Source organism: Gorilla gorilla, chromosome 2, assembly GCF_029281585.2.
Source record: "Gorilla gorilla gorilla isolate KB3781 chromosome 2, NHGRI_mGorGor1-v2.1_pri, whole genome shotgun sequence".
In the NCBI taxonomy this organism is placed as follows: domain Eukaryota; kingdom Metazoa; phylum Chordata; class Mammalia; order Primates; family Hominidae; genus Gorilla; species Gorilla gorilla.
In genome coordinates, this window is record NC_086017.1 from 161,051,813 (window position 1) to 161,070,863 (window position 19,051).

Sequence of the window (19,051 nt, forward strand, 5' to 3'; positions counted from 1 at the left end):
AACTGGTTTTTATTTGTACAGCTGAAAGCTCATTTTTGAGTGTGGATATAATAACCTGCAATTTGACTAAATTCTCTTACTGTTGGTGGCAGTTTTTTCATATAAATAGGAATAGTTTTATCTTTTCCTTTCCAATTCTTATGCTTCTAATTGCTTTCCCTTATCTAATTGCATTGGTAATAACTTTAACACCATGTTAAATAGTAGTAGAGATAGGCATCTTTCCCTTGTTACTCCCTTTAGTAAGAAAGCTTCTCGTTTCTTTAAGTAAGATTCTGGTTTTTTATCATATTAATGAAGTATTCATCAATTATTGTTTTATTGTACTTTATTCTTTTTAGCTACTGTTGACTCTTTTAACTGCTTTTAAAAAGGATGGTATATTCTGGATTTAACAATAGTCCATTGTTTAGATATATCCTAATTTACTTAGCCAGTAAGCCACCGACTATAAGCATGACCTCTGGAGTAAGAGCTGTGTGGATTCAAATCCTGGCTTCCATCACTTGTTAGCTGTGTGATCTTCAACAAAAAATTTATTATCTCTGGGCCGTAGCCTCTCTCCTCATTAAATATGAACAATAATAGAACCTACAGCATATAGCATTGCTGGAAGGATTAAACACATTAATAAAATTCTTAGAAGAATACCTGGGACATAGTAAATGCTTCATAAATGTTAACGCTTACCTTCCAATTCTTGTCTATTACAGAAAGTGCTATAATGATATCCTTGACCATATACTACGTGCAATTGCACAAATGTTTCTTTAGCAAAAGCACCTAAAAGTGGAATTTTTTTGATTAAGGAGAAACAGTTTTAAATTTCAGTAAACAATTGTCATATTTACCTTTAAAAAGGGGAACCAGTTACGTTTCCACCAACATTTTAGGAAAGCCAATGTTTTCCCCTACTTTTGCCAGAAATACATATTATCAGTCTTTTTATGACCTCCCAATCTGACAAGAAGAAAATGAGTTGGTCCGATTAGCATTTCTTTATTCACAGGGAATAGTTTTATAAACTGTTTGGTGTCCTTTGTCAATTTTGGTCTTTTAAAAACTTAAATTCTAGAAGCATTTTGTAACTTTTATTAGGGAAGGCAAATTATTGGATAACATACAACTTTTACAAGTTGTGGGCAGAGACAAAGCTTCTTTTTGATCAGAGTGAGTAGTGCAGTTCACTGGAGGGATTGCTGGGGTGTGGCCTTTGGGAGGGTATTTAATCTTCATGGACATATTTTCTCTTTTGAAAATGAAGAGTTAGAACAAAGAATATTGAGGTTCCTTTAAGATTTCTATATTCTCTATGATGGTTAGGGATTCCATTTTTTCACATTTAATCCCTAGCACCAGGCCCATTGACTATATCACAGTAGATATTTAGTAAATTCTAATGAAATTAAACTGCTTTTATGCTACCTCAGAATTCCTCAAGAAGACAGAGCAGTGCACTGGCAGTAAATGGGGACACAGGGCTGAGCACAGAGCCTGTTTATTAAGTGATGTAAGATGTTTAATGAGGCAGCTGTGAGCTTTGTCTGAAAGGAGCAAGTTCAAGCAAGTAGTCAGATGAAATAGTGGGGATATCCAGCAGTTGGACTGAATACAGGTTATTGCCTGGAAAGCTGATCTATAGGACAGAAGGCTCTGCTGTGTGGCTGTAAATCCACTGAGGCTCAGTAGTTTGGTGGGGGTTGGATGTCAGAAAAGAGCAGACAAGACTTCATGTGTCAACAGAAGGATGGGGAAATTAGACAGGTTATTATTATCAAGCTTAAGCCTAGGCAGCTGGTTTGAAATTAGCCTGGGAAGTCACACAAAGGAAAATAAGACCCTGTTTTCTGGGTTGCTTAGGACTCTGCTTCAGTAATCAAATCTTAGCTGCAGAGCTCATAAGATGTGCTGTATTTAGGCATGGACATGGAGGCAGTGTGGTAGGATAATTACCTGTTTAAATACCTTTTTCCTCAAATACAGATTAATGTGGGACTAGGGCAAGGATGAGTCTGCAAGTTCAGCTGTGGGAGACCTGGGCTGACAGAAGAAATAGAAATGGAGCCAGAGGACTGAAATTCCATTGTAGTTCTGTTGTAGTTCCCTGTATCATCACTATCACCACATCCACTGTTAGCAATTTGGTTAAGAAAAAAACAGTATCTTGAGTGTACATTGAACTTTTGATTCAAGATGCTCAAAACCTTTTTTTTTTTTTTTTTTTTTGTGAGACAAAGCCTCATTATGTCACCCAGGCTGGAGTGCAGTGGTGCGATCTCAGCTCACTGCAACCTCTGCCTCCCTGGTTGAAGCTAAGGTTCCAGCCTTAGCCCCTGGGGTAGCTGGGACTACAGGTGCTGGCCACCATGCCCGGTTAATTTTTTTTTTTTTTTTTTTTTGTATTTTTAGTAGAGATGGGGTTTTGCCATGTTGGCCAGGCTGGTCTCAAACTCCTGTGGCCTCAAGTGATCCACCCACCATGGCCTCCCAAAGTGCTGGGATTATAGGCAAGATGCTCAAAATCTTTTATCAATTGTTGACCCTTTAAAATCCCCACAATATATCTTGACAGTAAACTAAAATGGTATTTAGTTTATAATGGAAAGCATTAATAGGATATGTGGAATATTAGATTTAGAACCCGGGTGTATAAATCTTAGCATAATGCTTCCTGGGAAATTCTGAAATTGATTCCATTTCTGCCATTACAAACACATAGGAAGTTCCTAGTTGACTGGGACTTCCTGATTTGTTCTTTTAGCTTGCTCCTTCTCACCTAGAAGCTCTGTTTATTTCTGAACAACCCTGGGGCTTGTCTCATAGGACAGGATTTATTTATCTCATCAAGGCTGAATGTGCCTTAGGAAGTCATAAACATAAAAAGAGAAGAAAAAAAAACAGAATATGAGAGTTGTAAGCCTTCCTACTGCTGAGATACTAAGTTACAATGGGTTGAATTTAGGATATGCAATAGTCTGGCTTCTAAACCCTGATAGTGTTTATTTATAGCAGGTTAGTGGCTGTGGGGTAGGAGGTTATAGAGGATTAGCGTCTCATGGAAAGGCTCTTATACTTAAAAGTGGTACCACTGGCTCAGGGCAGTTTCAGAGGGTATGTGCCGGGAACAGGGATATTATTTGCGGAGCTGGCTGGCCTCATGCTGGAAGAGATGGTATCAAATAGAGCAGCTTAGGCCCTGCTGCTGCTGATTTTCTTTTTTACACTGATGATATATTAGTTACTTTAGTATTTTTTGCAAAGCTATACAAATGTGTGTGAAATCCTTTGTCATCCCCCATTCTGCTGGAAAGTGAAGTAAAAAGCTACTTGTATTATAGCAATCGTAGCAATTTTTGGAAAGTTTAAATTATTGGGGTAAATTCCTGGTATTTTCTTTTTTGTTTGTTGAAGCTTGATAGAGCCCTGTGTGTGTGTATAAGAAATAGTAGCATGAAGATTTAAAAATAGTCTCGGAAAAAAATCAGTTGCATACATGTTATTTGTCTTAAGTGCTATGGTGTCCTAAGCACCTCTGTATGAGGAAAGGAGTAAATCTGTTTTTATTTTCCTTTATACTGAGAACAATTGTTTTGCATTGAACCTTTCTGTTATGAAATACCTGGCTTTGCTACTTAAAAAATTAACTAGCAGTGGATAACAGAGTAGCTTTGCTGGCACCATACTAGTCTAGTAGCACAGTGGACCCAATGGATTCATCTGTCATATCTGTCATATTACTGAATATTATACAGACTCTTCCCTAAACTAAGGGTATTTTTAATGCAGAGCTTTGATGCCATGTAAAATTTCCTCATGTAACACAAATGATGTGCTTATTCTGATTACAGTTTTATTTCATGGGTCCCTGTCAATTTTTATAATGATAATGTCACAGTAATAACATGGTTAATGATAAATGAGAATTAAGGCGTGTAGCATTTCCTATTACCCACCTTACAACATACACATTTCTGTAGTTTTTTTCAGTCCAGTGGTGGAGAAGGTGGGGGATATACAGGAAGCCATAACTCTTATGAATTATTTGACCAGTTTTTCATTCCATATCTCATAGATAATTGTAGCGTATAGGACCTGTATCCATTGTACCTGATACAACAGATACATGTAAAGCAGATAGGGAGGAAACAGTATAATTTTTATCAATACTGACTCTAGAGTTTTTCCATAGGAAGAACTTATGAACAGTAATTTGATTGAGGTGGAGGTTCTTTTTGGTACCCAAGGTACTACCATGATTTTACATATAAAATATAACTTTTGCCCCAGTTACTAAATTCAATAAACAACATCTCTAGACCTGCCGTGGTGGCTCACGCCTGTAATCCCAGCACTTTGGGAGGCCAAGGCAGGCGGATCACCTGAGGTCAAGAATTCAAGACCACCCTGGCCAACATGGCAAAACCCTCTCTACTAATAAAAATACAAAAATTAGCAGGGTATGGTGGCAGGCACCTGTAATCCCAGCTACTCAGGAGGCTGAGGTAGGAGAATCACCTGAACCCCGGAGGTGGAGGTTGCAGTGAGCTGAGATTGCACCACTGTACTCCAGCCTGGGCAACAGAACAAGGCTCCATCTCAAAAAAATAAAGTAAAATAAAATAAATAAATAAATAGCATATCTCCAGGATAGACACAGTAAGTATTGATTGGCTAGTTTTCTTTACCCAGTTTAATCATATAGGCATGTTATTAGGAAAAATATATAAAATAGACTTAAAGATGTAGAAAGCATTCCTTAAATTATTGAAAGTCATATTTTAGAAAATGAAATGTATGTAGTGGATTTAATTGTAATGTCTATATGTCTGTTTTTAAAAATATTTTTTCCTATTTTTAATTAACATCAGAATTTAACAACTCTTCATTTCTCAATTATTGATATTTGTTTTCTTCTAGGGGCCACCTTATCTTAGTTCCAGAATTTAGTCTTCCTTTGGAATACTACCTAATTCCCTTCCTTATCATAGTGGGCATCTGTCTCATCTTGATAGTCATTTTCATGGTAGGTACATTAACTTTTAATAATTTTTAAAAAATAGTATGGATGAATCTAAAAACATTGTATTGAGTGAGAGAATTTAAACAATGTGTACATAAAAGAGTACATATTATATAAATTCATTTATGTGAAGTTCTAGAAAAAACAAATATAATGTGAATAGGAAAAAGTAAGAATGGTGATTTCCTCCGCAGGGGTGGTTAGAGAGAAGTGATCGATTTACTGAAAAGAGTATAAGGGAACTTTTGGGGGACGACAGTCGTGTTCTGTATCTTGTTAGAGATGTGGGTTGCAAAAATGCATGGCATTTGTCTGGATTCACAAAATTAATTGTGTTGTACATTTCATTATATGTAAATTTTACCTCAAAACGAATTGCAAAAAAAAATTTACTAAACCTGGTAATGATATGCATGCCAAAGTATTTTAGGGAAAGTACACTGATATCTGCAACTTACTTTAAAATACACTGTAAAAAAATAAGAGGAAAAAGTAAGATGTATTGATGGGTAAATAGAGATGTGACAAAAAGCACAGTAAAATGTTAATTATAGAATCCAGGTGGATATATGGGTATTTATTATAAAATTCAACTCTTCTGTATGTTTGAAATTTTTTATGTTAAAGTATGAAAAAAATAATGTGAGAGCTTAAGGTTAAGGGGGAATGACATATTATTTCTCCATAATGGTGGTTATCAAAATATGGTTACAAGACTATTAGTAGGTCTGCAAGCTCAAAATTATTATGTAATAATATTAAGGTAGTATTTCCTTTGGTCACTCTCATTCTCTTAGAGGTGTATAGTAAAAATTTCTAGAGGCTACATGATGTGCAATATCAAAATATTTGAAAACAGAAGCAGTTTGAAAATCCCTCTGTATTCTATTTGGACAGATATTAAAATAGATTTGCAAAGATATAAAACAGTCCCACTCTTCTTGCCAACTTCTTTGTCATAAAGAATACATATTTTCATATTCAGTACATTTATTATTGTATTGAATTCATAGATTAGTTTAAAGATTAAATGCTATCTTTAAAATGTTCAGTCTTCCTATGATGCTATGGTATTTTTAAATTTACTTATTTAGGTCTTTCCATCAGTTAAATAATTTTTTTCCTATAAATGTTTTGCATGTCTTTTTTTAGACTTATTACACATATAGTAAGTTTTTCTTGCTACCAAAAAAGGGATTTTTGAAATTATGTTTTTTAATTGGTTATTCTTATAATTGAGTATTAGAGCATTGCTTTTTATTAAACATTTAATTTTGGAATAATGTTAAGATTTACAGAAACTTTGCAAAGAAGAGAATTCCTGTTCATCCATCATCTACTTTCCCGCATTGTTAACATTTTACATTGCCAGGAGACTTCTGTCAAAACTAAGAAACTGACATTGGTACATTACTATTAACTAAACTCCACATTTTGGATTTTACCAGGTTTTTCATTAATGTACTCTTTCTGTTCCAGGATCAAATCCAGGATACCACATTATATTTCATTATCCTGTCTTCCCTCTGGTCTATGACAATTTTGCTGTTCTTGTTTTTCATGGCCTTGATAATTTTGAGGAGTACTAGCCAGGTATCCTGTAGAATGTCTCTCAACCTGATTTTTTTCTCATGATTAGACAAGGCTACAGGTTTTTCAAAAGAGTATCACAGACGTGAAGTGCCCTTCTCATCACATCATATTTGGGGGTATATGGTATCTGTAGAACATCACTGATGATGCTAATCTTCATCCCTTGGTTAAGGTAGTGTTTGCTGAATTTCTCCACTTATAAAGTTAATATTTTTTCCTTTTTCTACTCTTTTCTTTCTTTAGAAGTGAGGCACTAAGTATAGCCCACCCTTAAGGTGGGAAGGGGAGGGCATATCTGCATTATTTGAAATTCTTCTACAAGGAAGATTTTTCTCTTCTCAGCATTTATTTATTCAACCACTTATATTAGTATACACTCATGTATATTTATTTTACACTTAGGTTATAATCCAGTAATATTCATACATTATTTTTGTTTTTTGATTGTTTTTAAATTGTTTAACTTTGGCTCTTGTCATGCTGGATCTTGTGTTCCTTTGATTCAACGCTATCCCTTTTTTTTATTATTAAGCACTTCTTGACTACTATCTTGTACTATAAGATGCTTCAGGTTCATCTTATATTTTTTATATTTTTCTTGTCCCAGCCCTAGCATCAGACCTTTTCCCAGGGAGTCGTGTTTTTTTTTTAATTAGAGAGCTATATTTAGAAAGCAAGGTTTGGTCAGGGGACATTATAAATTTTTATATATTAATCATGTAATCATGTCATTAATCATGTAATCATGTAACAAATTCCATTATGGTAATTTGTTTGTTGATTCCCTTGGGGTTTCAGCATAGAAGCAAGAAAGTAGAGAGTAAGTTAGAAAACCAAAAAACAAACAAACAAAAATACCCTTGGAAAACCAGGAGTACAAGTAAATAACCTTATACAGATAAAGAATGTAGACTAAAAACTTAAACATTATTAAATGGTGAAATGCTAGAAGCCTTCCCTTGAAACTCAAGAACAGCGGGGCTGGGTGCGGTGGCTCACACCTGTAATCCCAGCACTTTGGGAGGCCAAGGCGGGCGGATCACCTGAGGTCAGGAGTTCAAGACCAGCCTGGCCAACATGGTGAAACCCCGTCTCTGCTAAAAATACAAAATTTAGCTGGGTGTCGTGGCAGGCGTCTGTAATCCCAGCTACTCGGGAGGCTGAGGCAGGAGAATCATTTGCACCCAGGAGGCAGAGGTTGCAGTGAGCCAAGATCACGCCATTGCACTCCAGCCTGGGCAACAAGATCGAAACTCCATCTCAAAAAAAAAAAGTCAAGAACAGGAAATGGATGTCTATTGTTGTACCTCCTTTAACATTGTGCTATATTTTTTGGGAAAATAAAGGGGAAAAAGCAGTATAAGTCCTAGACATAAATCAGATTTTTATTTGCTTGACTTTTTAAAATGGGTACTGGATTATATGTTTTTTATCTGTTGTAATAATAATTGGTTTTTCTCTCTTTTATCATGTTTGTGTTGGGTTACATTAATATGCTTTGTAAATTTTGAACTTCCTTATATTCTGGGGATAAATCCTGTTTATGATGTATAAATTTTGTCCTTACATCTCTGGATTATTCAGATTTCTAATATAGATTAATTTTTTATACTTGGATATCAATGTAAAAATTCTAGAATATTAGCAATCTGAATATTCAGGTAAAAGAAAACTTTGGTTTTATGGGGCCAGAATAACCTTGACATCAAAACTAGACAATCCCTTGAGCACTGTTGGTAGGAAGGTAGAATGGAACAACCACTAAAGAAGACAGTATGGCAACTCCTCAAAAAATAAAACATGGATCTGGTAATTCCACTTCTGGGTATATACCAAAAAGAATTCAAAGCAAAGACTCGAATAGATATTTGTACACCATGTTCATAGCAATATTATTTACAATAGCCAATGATGAAAGCAACCCAAGTGTACATTGACGGATGAATGGATAAACAAGATGTGGAATATGCATACAATGGAATATTATTCAGTGTTATTAAGGAAAGGAAATTCTGACACATGCTACCACATAGATGAAACTTGACTTTATGCTATGTGAAATAAGCCAGTCACAAAAGGACAAATACTGATTCTACTTATACGGGGTACTTGGAGTAGCCAAATTCATAGAGACAGAAACTAGAATGGTGGTTGCCAGGGACTGAGGGGACTGAGGAAGGGGGAGTTATTGTTTAATGGATACAGAGTTTCAGCTTAATAAGATGAAGGCTGTGAATGGATGGTAGTGATGGTAGCACAACAGTATGAATGTACTTAAGCCATCGAACTGTACACTTAAACGTGGTTGAGATAGTAAGGTTTATGTTGTGTATATTTTACTGTAATTTTAAAATTAACTAGGCAATCAAAATTATAGCCTCATAAAACTAAGCTTTCTCTTACTTTCTAAAATAGTTTTTTTTTTTTTTTAAAGAAAATTGGGGTTATCTGTTACTTGACATTTTTGTAGAGGATGCCTATAAAATCGTCTAGGTCTAGTGACCTTCTCATAGTTATATAGACATTCAGATGGTTTTCCAGTTCCTACTAAAGTATATTTCTAAGAAATTTCCTGTTTTCAAGTGTAGTGGAATGAAGTGACTTATAATATTCATATACTCAAATAACAATTTAAAGAGAATTTCTACTATTTGTGGAATAAGTTATCTTTATTCATATCCGTCTGTGCCTTTCACAATGTTGTCAGAAATTATTGCCTTATTAGTCTTTCAAAGAAGTAGGCTTTCATTCAATAAATATTTATTCTGTACCTATGGTGAACTAGGCACTGTTCAAGGGTCTGCAGATTCATCAGTAAACAAAATCGGTAAAAATCCCTGATGTTAAGTAGTTTACATTTTAGTAGAACTTAATGCTAAATTCTTTACTTTCTTTATCTTTATCATGAATTTTTGTTCTTATCATTTTCTTTCTTCTACCTTGTCTGGTTGTATGGCTTTTCTTTTTCTAGTTTATTCAGCCAAATGCTTATTTTTTTCTTTCTAGTATATGCATTTAGGTTATAAATTTTTCTACAACAATAACTTTAGCTGAAACCCACAACTTTTGGTAAGGAAAATTCTTATTTTCATTTGACTTAAATTTAAAAGTTTTTCATTTTAATATAGGATGTTTCTTTATCACTCTTAATGTTTCAATCCATATGAAGGGGGAACTCAGTTACTATAACTCTTAGCCCTTCTCTGCCCATTTACTCTTTCCACCTTAGAGGAGATAAAGTGTCTTACCTGACACTTTAGGAAGGGCAAATTGGGCACACTTGGTTCAGCTCCACCATCTTTGTTTTGTTATTAACCTGACTTTGGGACATAGATGTTCACTCAGCTCCTCCAGGGTTAGGGCTGGTTCTGCAATTCTGCAGCAGGGTGAAGGGAAGGCCTACTTCATTCCAAAGTTGTCTTTGTCTATATCTAAGTGTCTAAGGCAACCTAATTCTATTGCTCAATAAAAAATTCTGTTTCTTGCACTGCACGGGGGTCATGCTAATCTTCTCTGTATCATTCCAATTTTAGTATATGTGTTGCTGAAACAAGTACAGAAAGTTCTGTTTCTGTCTCCAGTGAGAAACACTTCCTCCTTCTGGCCAGTTCATGGTCTTATTTCTCAAGTTATTTAGAATCCAGGTGGCAAAGGGGCGCATGCTGATTATAACACCCCCTCAGAAACGTAGATATTCATTATGATTTGTTCTGTGACTTATGAATTACTTCAGTACAGTTTTACATTTCCAAAATATGTATTTTTTTCTATAGATTTCTAATTCAGTTGTGTTGAGGTAAGAAAACATTGTATGTTATGGATTCTTTGGTTATTTTCAAAAACCTCCTTTGTGGCATGGTTTTCTGATTAAATTTTGTAAACATTCCGTATGTGTGAAAAGATGTGAAGTGCAGTTCTATGTCCATTAGTTCGAACTTGTGAATTTGTTTTGTCTAGTCTTTTAACAGCTTTATTGAGACATAATTAATGTAACTTAAAATTAACTCATTTAAAGTACACAATTCAATAATTTTAAGTATCTTCACAGAATTATGCAACCATCACCACAATCGTTAATAATTTTCTGCGTTCTTTTTCTATTTTCTGAAGCAGTGCTAAGAATAGAACAATATTATGAGCCACATTTTATTGTAATTTTAAATTTTCTGGTAGCCAAATTTAAAAGGTTAAAAAAAGGAAACAGATGAGATTAATTTTAATACTATATTTATTTAACTCAATAAATCTAAAATATATAACATTCAGTTAATACAAATATATGATATTTTTACATTCTTTTTGTATAGTGTCTTTGTAATCTGGTGTCTATTTTATACTTACAGCACATCCCAGTTCAGACTATGTTTCAAGTGCTCAGTAGTCACATGTACTTGGTGGCTACCATATTGGACAGCACAGGTCTATAGTCTTCTAAATTTTTTGTCTGCTTAAGCTATAAGTTGCCGAGCTTGTGAATGTATGTATTTCATGATTTTGTTTCTAGATGAGGTGTTGTTTTTATTGTTGTCATGACTCTCCTAATGATGCTTTTTGCCTTAAATTCTATTTTGCTTGATATTCTAGCTTTTCTTTTGCTTAATATTTTCATGGTAGATCTTTATCCCTTTATTTTATTTTTTATGTTAATTTGGTTATTTTATGCAGGGTCTTGCTCTGTCACTCCGGCTGGAGTACAGTGGCACAATCATAGCTCACTATAACCTCAAGTGATCCTCCCACCTCAGCCTCCCAAGTAGCTGGGACTAGAGGCGCACATCACCATGCCCAGCTAATTGTGTTTTTTTTTGTGTAGAGATGGGGCCTCTCTGTGTTGCTTAGGCTAGTGTCAAACTCCTGGGCTCAAGCAGTCCTTCAGCCTTGGCCTCCCAAAGCACTGGAATTACAGGTGTGAGCCACTGCACCTGGTCCTATCCCTTTATTTTTTACTTTTATTTTTGTCCTAATGTATCATTCAGTTTTAATCTTGTGTCTTGTAAATAGCATATGATCGGAATTTTTTTCTTATGCAATGTGATACACTCCTTTTGAAAACTGGTGAATTTAATCCATTTAACATATATTGTGATCACACATGTATTTGGATTAATTTCTATTGTTTACTTTTTATTCTGTATTTTCTTCTGTGTAAATTTGCAATAATAACTTTTACTTTCTTTTTCCTATTGATACAAAAATTTGCATTATATTGCTGTTCTTTTAGTGGTTACCATTAAACTTTAAAAAAATTTATGGAGGTATGATTTGATATAATAAATTACACATATTTAAATTGTACACTTTGGTAAGTTTTGACATAGGTTTATAAGCATATATATATCACTTATGCATATGTATATCACATATATCATCCATATGTAACAGATATGTATGTATATACCTGCGAAACCACCACCACCACAATCAAGATAATGAAATATTAACCACCCTAAAAAGTTTGGCAATGCCTTCCTTCTACCCCTTCCAACTTTTCCTTCATCCTCCCCTCCCTACCCTTCTCCATGCCCAGACAACTACAAATCTGATTTTAGTCACTATAGATTACTTTGCATTTTCTACAGCTTTATATAAATGGAATCATAAAGTCTGTACTCTTTTGTGTCTGTCTTCTTTCTATCACCATAATTATTTTGAGATTTGTATATGTTATTGAGTGCATGGATTGTTCATTCCTTTTTATTGCTGAGATATATTCCATTGTGTGAATATACCATGATTTGTTTACCCATTTACCTATTGATCAATATTTGGGTTGTTTCTAGTTTTTGGCTATTACAAATAAAGCTGACATGGACATTTGTTGTATGGAAATATGTTTTCATTTCTATTGGGTAAGTATATCTAGGAGTAGGACAGTTGGGTCACAGGATAAATGTGTGTTTAGATTCATAAGAAATTGCCAAGCTCTTTTCCAAAGTGGTTGTACCATTTTACAATCCCACCAGAAAGTGTATGAGAGTGCCAGTCCCTCCACTTCCGTGCCAACGCTTGGTATAGTCAGTCTTTTACATTTTAGTCACTCTAATAGGTATATTGTATTATAGTATTTGTGATTTGAATTTTTGTTTTCCTGTTGACTACTAGTAGACATTGCACATCTCTTCAAGAGCTTATTTGCTGTTTGTATGTCTTGTATGGTGAAGTATCTTCACATATTTTGTCCATTTTCTGTTGGGTAACTTGTTTTCTTATTATTGAGTTTTGAGAGGTTTTTATATATATTCTGGATACAAATCCCTTATCTTATATACAATTTGCAAATATTTTATTTCAGTCTGTGGCTCATCTGTATTTTTCATTTTTAAATTTTATTTATGTATTCATTTACTTATTTATGTTTTGGAGACAGGCTCTCACTCTGTTGTGCAGGCTGGAGTACAGTGGCACAAACATGAATCACTGCAGCCTTGACATCCTGGGCTCAAATGATTCTCACACTTCAGCCGCCCAAGTAGCTGGAACTACAGGCACACGGCAGTGCACCAGGCTAATTTTTTTCTTTTTAGAGATGGGGTCTCACTATGTTGCCCAGGCTGGTCTTGATTTCCTGGCCTCAAACAATCCTCCCACTTCAGTTGTCTTTTATTTTTTTAACAGTGCCTTTTAAGCAGAGAAGTTCTTAACTTTGACATAGTCAAATTTTTCCTTTACAGAGGGTGTTTTTGGTATTTGGTTTTTGGCCCTGTGTACTTTCTTTTTATTCTTGCAAGCATAGCAATTTATAGTTTAAAATATTTTGTATATTTTATCCGGCATTTCTGAATATTTGTAGTGAAGGTGTTCTGCATTATTTCTGCCCGTTATTCTGCAGTAACTAATAAGTGTATGTTTGAAATTTTTATCAGTTTGTAATATATAGGAATATCAACCTTCCCATTCTTTTTTTTTTTTTTTTTACCCATTGGAGTCTTTATAAAATCTATAGTTTACCATTTGTATTTTTGCAAGCAAACAGTTATATGATTTTTATAATGTCTCCATAGGTAATTCAAAGATAATCAAGATCAATTAATAAAAAATGCAAGGGGTAATTCATGGGTTAACTAATCACTAATGTAATTTAATGCTTTAATTAACAATACTATTGCAATTAGAATTTAAATGAATTGAATTGATTTGCAGTAGCTATCCAGAAACTTAAAAGATATTTGTTATTTTAATGGTCACTTTCTCTTTGCACATTTAATATCTGACTCCTTTTTTTACTCTTTTATTTTTAGATCACAAAATTTGTTCAGGATAGACATAGAGCTAGAAGAAACAGACTTCGTAAAGATCAACTTAAGAAACTTCCTGTACATAAATTCAAGAAAGGTAAGTATTTGTTTTCTAAATAATTATCCTTAGTTTATTTAAGACTGCAGGGTGACTATACTCTTTAAAAAAATTTTTTTTTATTATTATACTTTAAGTTCTAGGGTACATGTGCACAACGTGCAGGTTCGTTACATAGGTATACATGTGCCATGTTGGTTTGCTGCACCCATCAACTCGTCATTTACATTAGGTATTTCTCCTAATGCTATCCCTCCCCCAGCCCTCCACCCCCCAACAGGCTCTGTTGTGTGATGTTCCCCTCCCTGTGTCCATGTGTTCTCATTGTTCACCTTCCACTTATGAGTGAGAACACACAGTGTTTGGTTTTCTGTCCTTGTGATATTTTGCTGAGAATGATGGTTTCTAGCTTCATCCATGTCCCTGCAAAGGACACGACCTCATCTTTTTTTATGGCTGCATAGTATTCCATGGTGTATATGTGCCACATTTTCTTTATCCAGTCTATTATTGATGGACATTTGGGTTGGTTCCAAGTCTTTGCTATTGTGAATAGTGCCACAATACACATACGTGTGCATGTGTCTTTATAGTAGCATGATTTATAATCGTTTGGTTATATACCCTGTAATGGGATTGCTGGATCAAATGGTATTTCTAGTTCTAGATCCCTGAGGAATCGCCACACTGTCTTCCACAATGGTTGAACTAATTTACATACCCACCAACAGTGTAAAAGTGTTCCTATTTCTCCACATCCTCTCCAGCATCTGTTGTTTCCTGACTTTTTTTTTTTTTTTTCTTTTGAGACGGAGTCTCACTCTGTCACCCAGGCTGGAGTGCAGTGGTGCGATCTTGGCTCACTGCAGCCTCCGCCCCCCAGGTTCAAGCGATTCTCCTGCCTCAGCCTCCCGAGTAGCTGGGATTACAGATGCCTGCCACTGCACCCAGCTAATTTTTGTATTTTTAGTAGAGACGGGGTTTCACCATCTTGGCCAGGCTGGTCTTGGACTCCTGACTTTGTGATCCATCCACCTCGGCCTCCCAGAGTGCTGGGACTACAGGTGTGAGCCACTGTGCCTGGCCTGTTTCCTGACTTTTTAAGACTATACTCTTATACTACCTTCTGTGTCCCTACCATAAACTATGCCTAACGCTAAGTAGACTTTCAGTTAAGAATGAATGAATAAATAAATGAATGAATGAATGTGAGAGATGATGTTTTGCTGTGATGACCTGGTGAAAGCAGGAGAAGGATGCACAGTCTGCAGAGAATTTAAAAACAATAATTAAACTAACCAAAATGCTTGTAAATATTATCACCATGTGCCATTAGTTCTAAACAATGTCAGTAGATAAAATATTTTTCTGTACCAGGTGAACTACTCTCACTTACCTTCCTCCTATTCTGTCTCCCACAATATAACACTGTATAGTGTTGTATTAACTAAACACATAGGTAGGTAGCTGTTATATATCATCACTTATATATATCATCTTAATTTTCATACTTTTATGAACTGTATACTCTTACTATTTTCCCTTTATAGATGAGGAAAAATCGGATCAGGGACATTAGGAATTTTAATATCACATAGCCAGTATCGACAGAACTAGAGGAGAGGTGTGACTATAATACCATAGCCAATGTAAGTTTCCCCTATAGTATAGTTTCTCTGTGATTTAGTGACCTTTTAGTGCAGATACCTACTTGATAAATCCTTTTGGCTGGCACTTCCCAGACTTCATTTTCATATACCAGTAAAAATATTCTGTTTTTTAATTCAGCAGTGAAAAAGTGTAGGGAGTGGAGGGAGAAAATAGAGAAAAAGGCAATAAAACATAGTTCTGCCACATTTTTATTTTTCAAATAATAAAATGTTTTATAAACCTGCCATTTACCATTAACATTAAAAAATAGAACACTTAACAAAAAAAAGTAGGAAAAAGAACATCATGTTAAAATAAAGAAATGAATAGACATTTCTAAAAATGCACTGCATTTTACATTTACATTATCATTATACAGTGATTTACATTATCATTATACAGTGTGGATTAGTTAATAGTTTTTTTTGTTTTGTTTTTAAGAGATGGGGTCTCACTGTGTTGCTCAGGCTGAGCTTGAACTCCTGAGTTCAAGTGATCATCCCACCTCAGCTTCTCACGTAGCTAAGACTATAGGCATATGCCACTGGGCCCAGCTTGGATTAGTTAAGATTTCCACATAGACCAGAACTAGTTTGAAGATTAGGAATTACTTTTTTAGGCTTCATTTTGTGTGTTTAAAAATATGTTTAAAATGGCCGGGCGCGGTGGCTCACACCTGTAATCCCAGCACTTAGGGAGGCCGAGGCAGACAGATCACGAGGTCAGGAGATGGAGACCATCCTGGCCAACATGGTGAAACCCCGTCTCTACTAAAATACAAAAAATTTAGCCGGGTGTGGTGGTGCATGCCTGTAGTACCAGCTACTCGGGAGGCTTAGGCAGGGGAATCACTTGAACCCGGGAGGCAGAGGTTGCAGTGAGCTGAGATCACACGACTGCAATCCAGCCTGGTGACAGAGCAAGACTCCATCTCAAAAAAAAAAAAAAAGAAAAGTTTAAAAAATGGTGATACTGTCCTGGGTTTAAAGGGAAAACATGTCATTGGCTTTTCCTCTGAGTAAGATGGGTAGCTATAGTAGGATTTTGAACAGAGGAGAGAGAGAATATCTCAGTTAACTGTTAAAAGGATCCTTCTGCTGACATTAAGAATAGGTCATTAGATGGCAAAGGGTATAAACAGAGAGAACAGACAGGAAAGTTATTGTAGTAATTCAGGTGTGATATAAATGTGGCTTGGGGTGATATCAGTGGAGGAGAAGAAATCTTTAAATACTGGCTGTATCTGGAGATGGAATACACAGAATTTACTGATGGACTAGATATTGGAAGAGGAGACAAGGATGACTCCAGATTTTTTGGTCTGAACAGCAAAATGGATGGTCTATTTAAGGACAGTCCTTAAATAGAAATAAGGATGGTTAATGTATGAGAGAGCAGATTTTAGGAGGGAAATTGGAAGATTGGTAGTGAACATATGGAATTTCAGATGTCTATTAGATGTTAGAAGTTTAAGAGAGAGGTCTGAACTGGAAATACCAGCATGAAAATGTATTTATATCATTAGACTGGATGAGATTACCAAGAGAGTGAGTACAGAGAGAGAGAATACCAAAGACACTGTGGGGCATTCCATCATTCAGTAGAAGAGGAATCAGAAGTGGCAGCAGTGGAGACTGAGAAGGTGTAACCAATTACATAGGAAGAAAATCAGGAGAGCGTGATTTACCAGAAACCCAGTGATGCAAATCTATCAGGGAGCAAGGAATGATAACCTGTGTCAGTGCTGCTGAACATAAGTAAGATGAGAGCTCAGTATTGACCACTAGAGACTATTGATGATCTTGATGAGCAGTTGACAGAGTGGTCAGGCCAAAAATCTGATTGTAGTTGATTTAAGAGAGAATGGTGGAAAGAGAGGAATTAGAGATAGTTTTTGTAAGAAGTTTAACTAAAAAAGGGAGCAAAGAAATGGGGTCATAGCTGCTGGGGGAAGTTGAGTCAAGAAATAACAGCATGTTTGTTTGCTAAAGGAAATTGATGATGTAGGTGACAGATGGGAGAGTCCCTGTAATGTTCTTAAGGAAGGCAAGAGGAGATTGGATCTCTTGCACAAAAAGGTGAACTGGCCTTAGGTAGTATCATAGAGACTTGAGCTAAGGGAAAGTAGAATATGTGGGTGAAAAATCACAGTAGGTGGGTATTTGTAGTGGTAAGTCTGTGGAAATGTTCTTTGCTTTCATTTCTCTCAGGTAGGAAATCACCAACTGAGGGTGAGGACAGAGGAGGAGGTATTGGAGCTTTTAAGAACAGAGGTATAAAATACTATTATTCCAGGAGAGTAGGAGGAGGAATGGATTAGGGAAATATAATATGGTTGCTTGGCAGCCTGAACCCATTTTGAACCCATCAGCATAACTGTTTTTCTCTATGGAGTGGTGTTTATCATCACTTTTTTCAAAATGTGAAGTATAACATTTATACAGAAGAGTATGTAGGATACATATTTCTAGAATCATCCAGTTCAAGAGATAGAACATTACTGCCACCCCAGGAGCTGTTATGTTCCCTTCTAGATAAATAATCCTTTCTTGTCCTCTGGAGGTAATCACTATCCTGGCTTATGATAATTTCACTGCCTTTCTTAAGTTGTACCACATACGAATGCATACCTAAACAGTTGGCTTAATTTTGCCTATTTTTGAATTGTATTTTTCTTACCTCTGATTAATTTTTTAATGAAATTTATACACTTAGTTGCATTTAGGTATAGTTCATTTACTTTCATTCTGTCTTTTAAAGATTTTACTTACCCACTTTACTGTTAATTGACATTCATTTTTTTTTCAGTTTAGGGCTATTATAAATCATACTTTTGAGAATATACTTGTACATATATCCTGGTGCATATGTCCATGAATTTCTTTAGCATATATACCTAGAAGTAGATTAATTTGATCATAGTATATAGCTATTTTCAATTTTATTGGATAATGCAAAATCATTTCCAAAGTGATTGATGGTACCAATTTCTACTCTCACCAACAGTCTATAGGAGTTCCTGTTGTTCTATGTATTTATCCAATACTTTGTACTGATGGACTTTTAAATTTTAGCATTCTGGTGGGTTTATAACTCATTGTTGTTTTACTTTTTATTTCCCTTCTTGCAATGAGGTTAAATATCTGTTCACATTATTTGCCAGTTGGATTTTCACTTTCACGAAGTACCTTTCATGATATATGCCCATGTGTCTGTTTCATATATGGGAGGAATTCTTTATATGTTCCTACAAGCCTCCAGAGGGAGGCGTAGTGTATGGCAATTTAGTTCTTCAATAATTCTTGTGTTTTAACTGTCTTTTTCTAGTTTATGGACCAGAATTCTTGCCTTTCATGGTAGTGTTCTTCTATTTTTGTTTTGTTTTGTTTTGTCTTGATTTGTTTTTTTGAGACGGAGTCTCGCTCTGTCCCCTAGGCTGGAGTGGAGTGGCGTGATCTCAGCTCACTGCAAGCTCCGCCTCCCGAGTTCACATTA

The 19,051-nt window shown here is 35.3% G+C and overlaps 1 protein-coding gene and 1 pseudogene across 5 annotated transcripts in view; one reads left to right on the forward strand and one right to left on the reverse strand.

Moving 5' to 3' along the window:
• The window catches only part of RNF13 (ring finger protein 13), a 214,982-nt gene that overhangs the window by 159,748 nt on the left and 36,183 nt on the right, over positions 1–19,051 (forward strand). For all 5 annotated transcript variants that reach the window (XM_055382967.2, XM_019023616.4, XM_004037836.5 and 2 more), the window contains 2 exons: positions 4,918–5,023; positions 13,852–13,945. In XM_055382967.2, the coding sequence (XP_055238942.1) occupies positions 4,918–5,023; positions 13,852–13,945 (200 nt within the window). The remainder of the gene's footprint in view (positions 1–4,917; positions 5,024–13,851; positions 13,946–19,051) is intronic.
• Positions 10,078–10,166, reverse strand: LOC115934146 (uncharacterized; annotated as a pseudogene).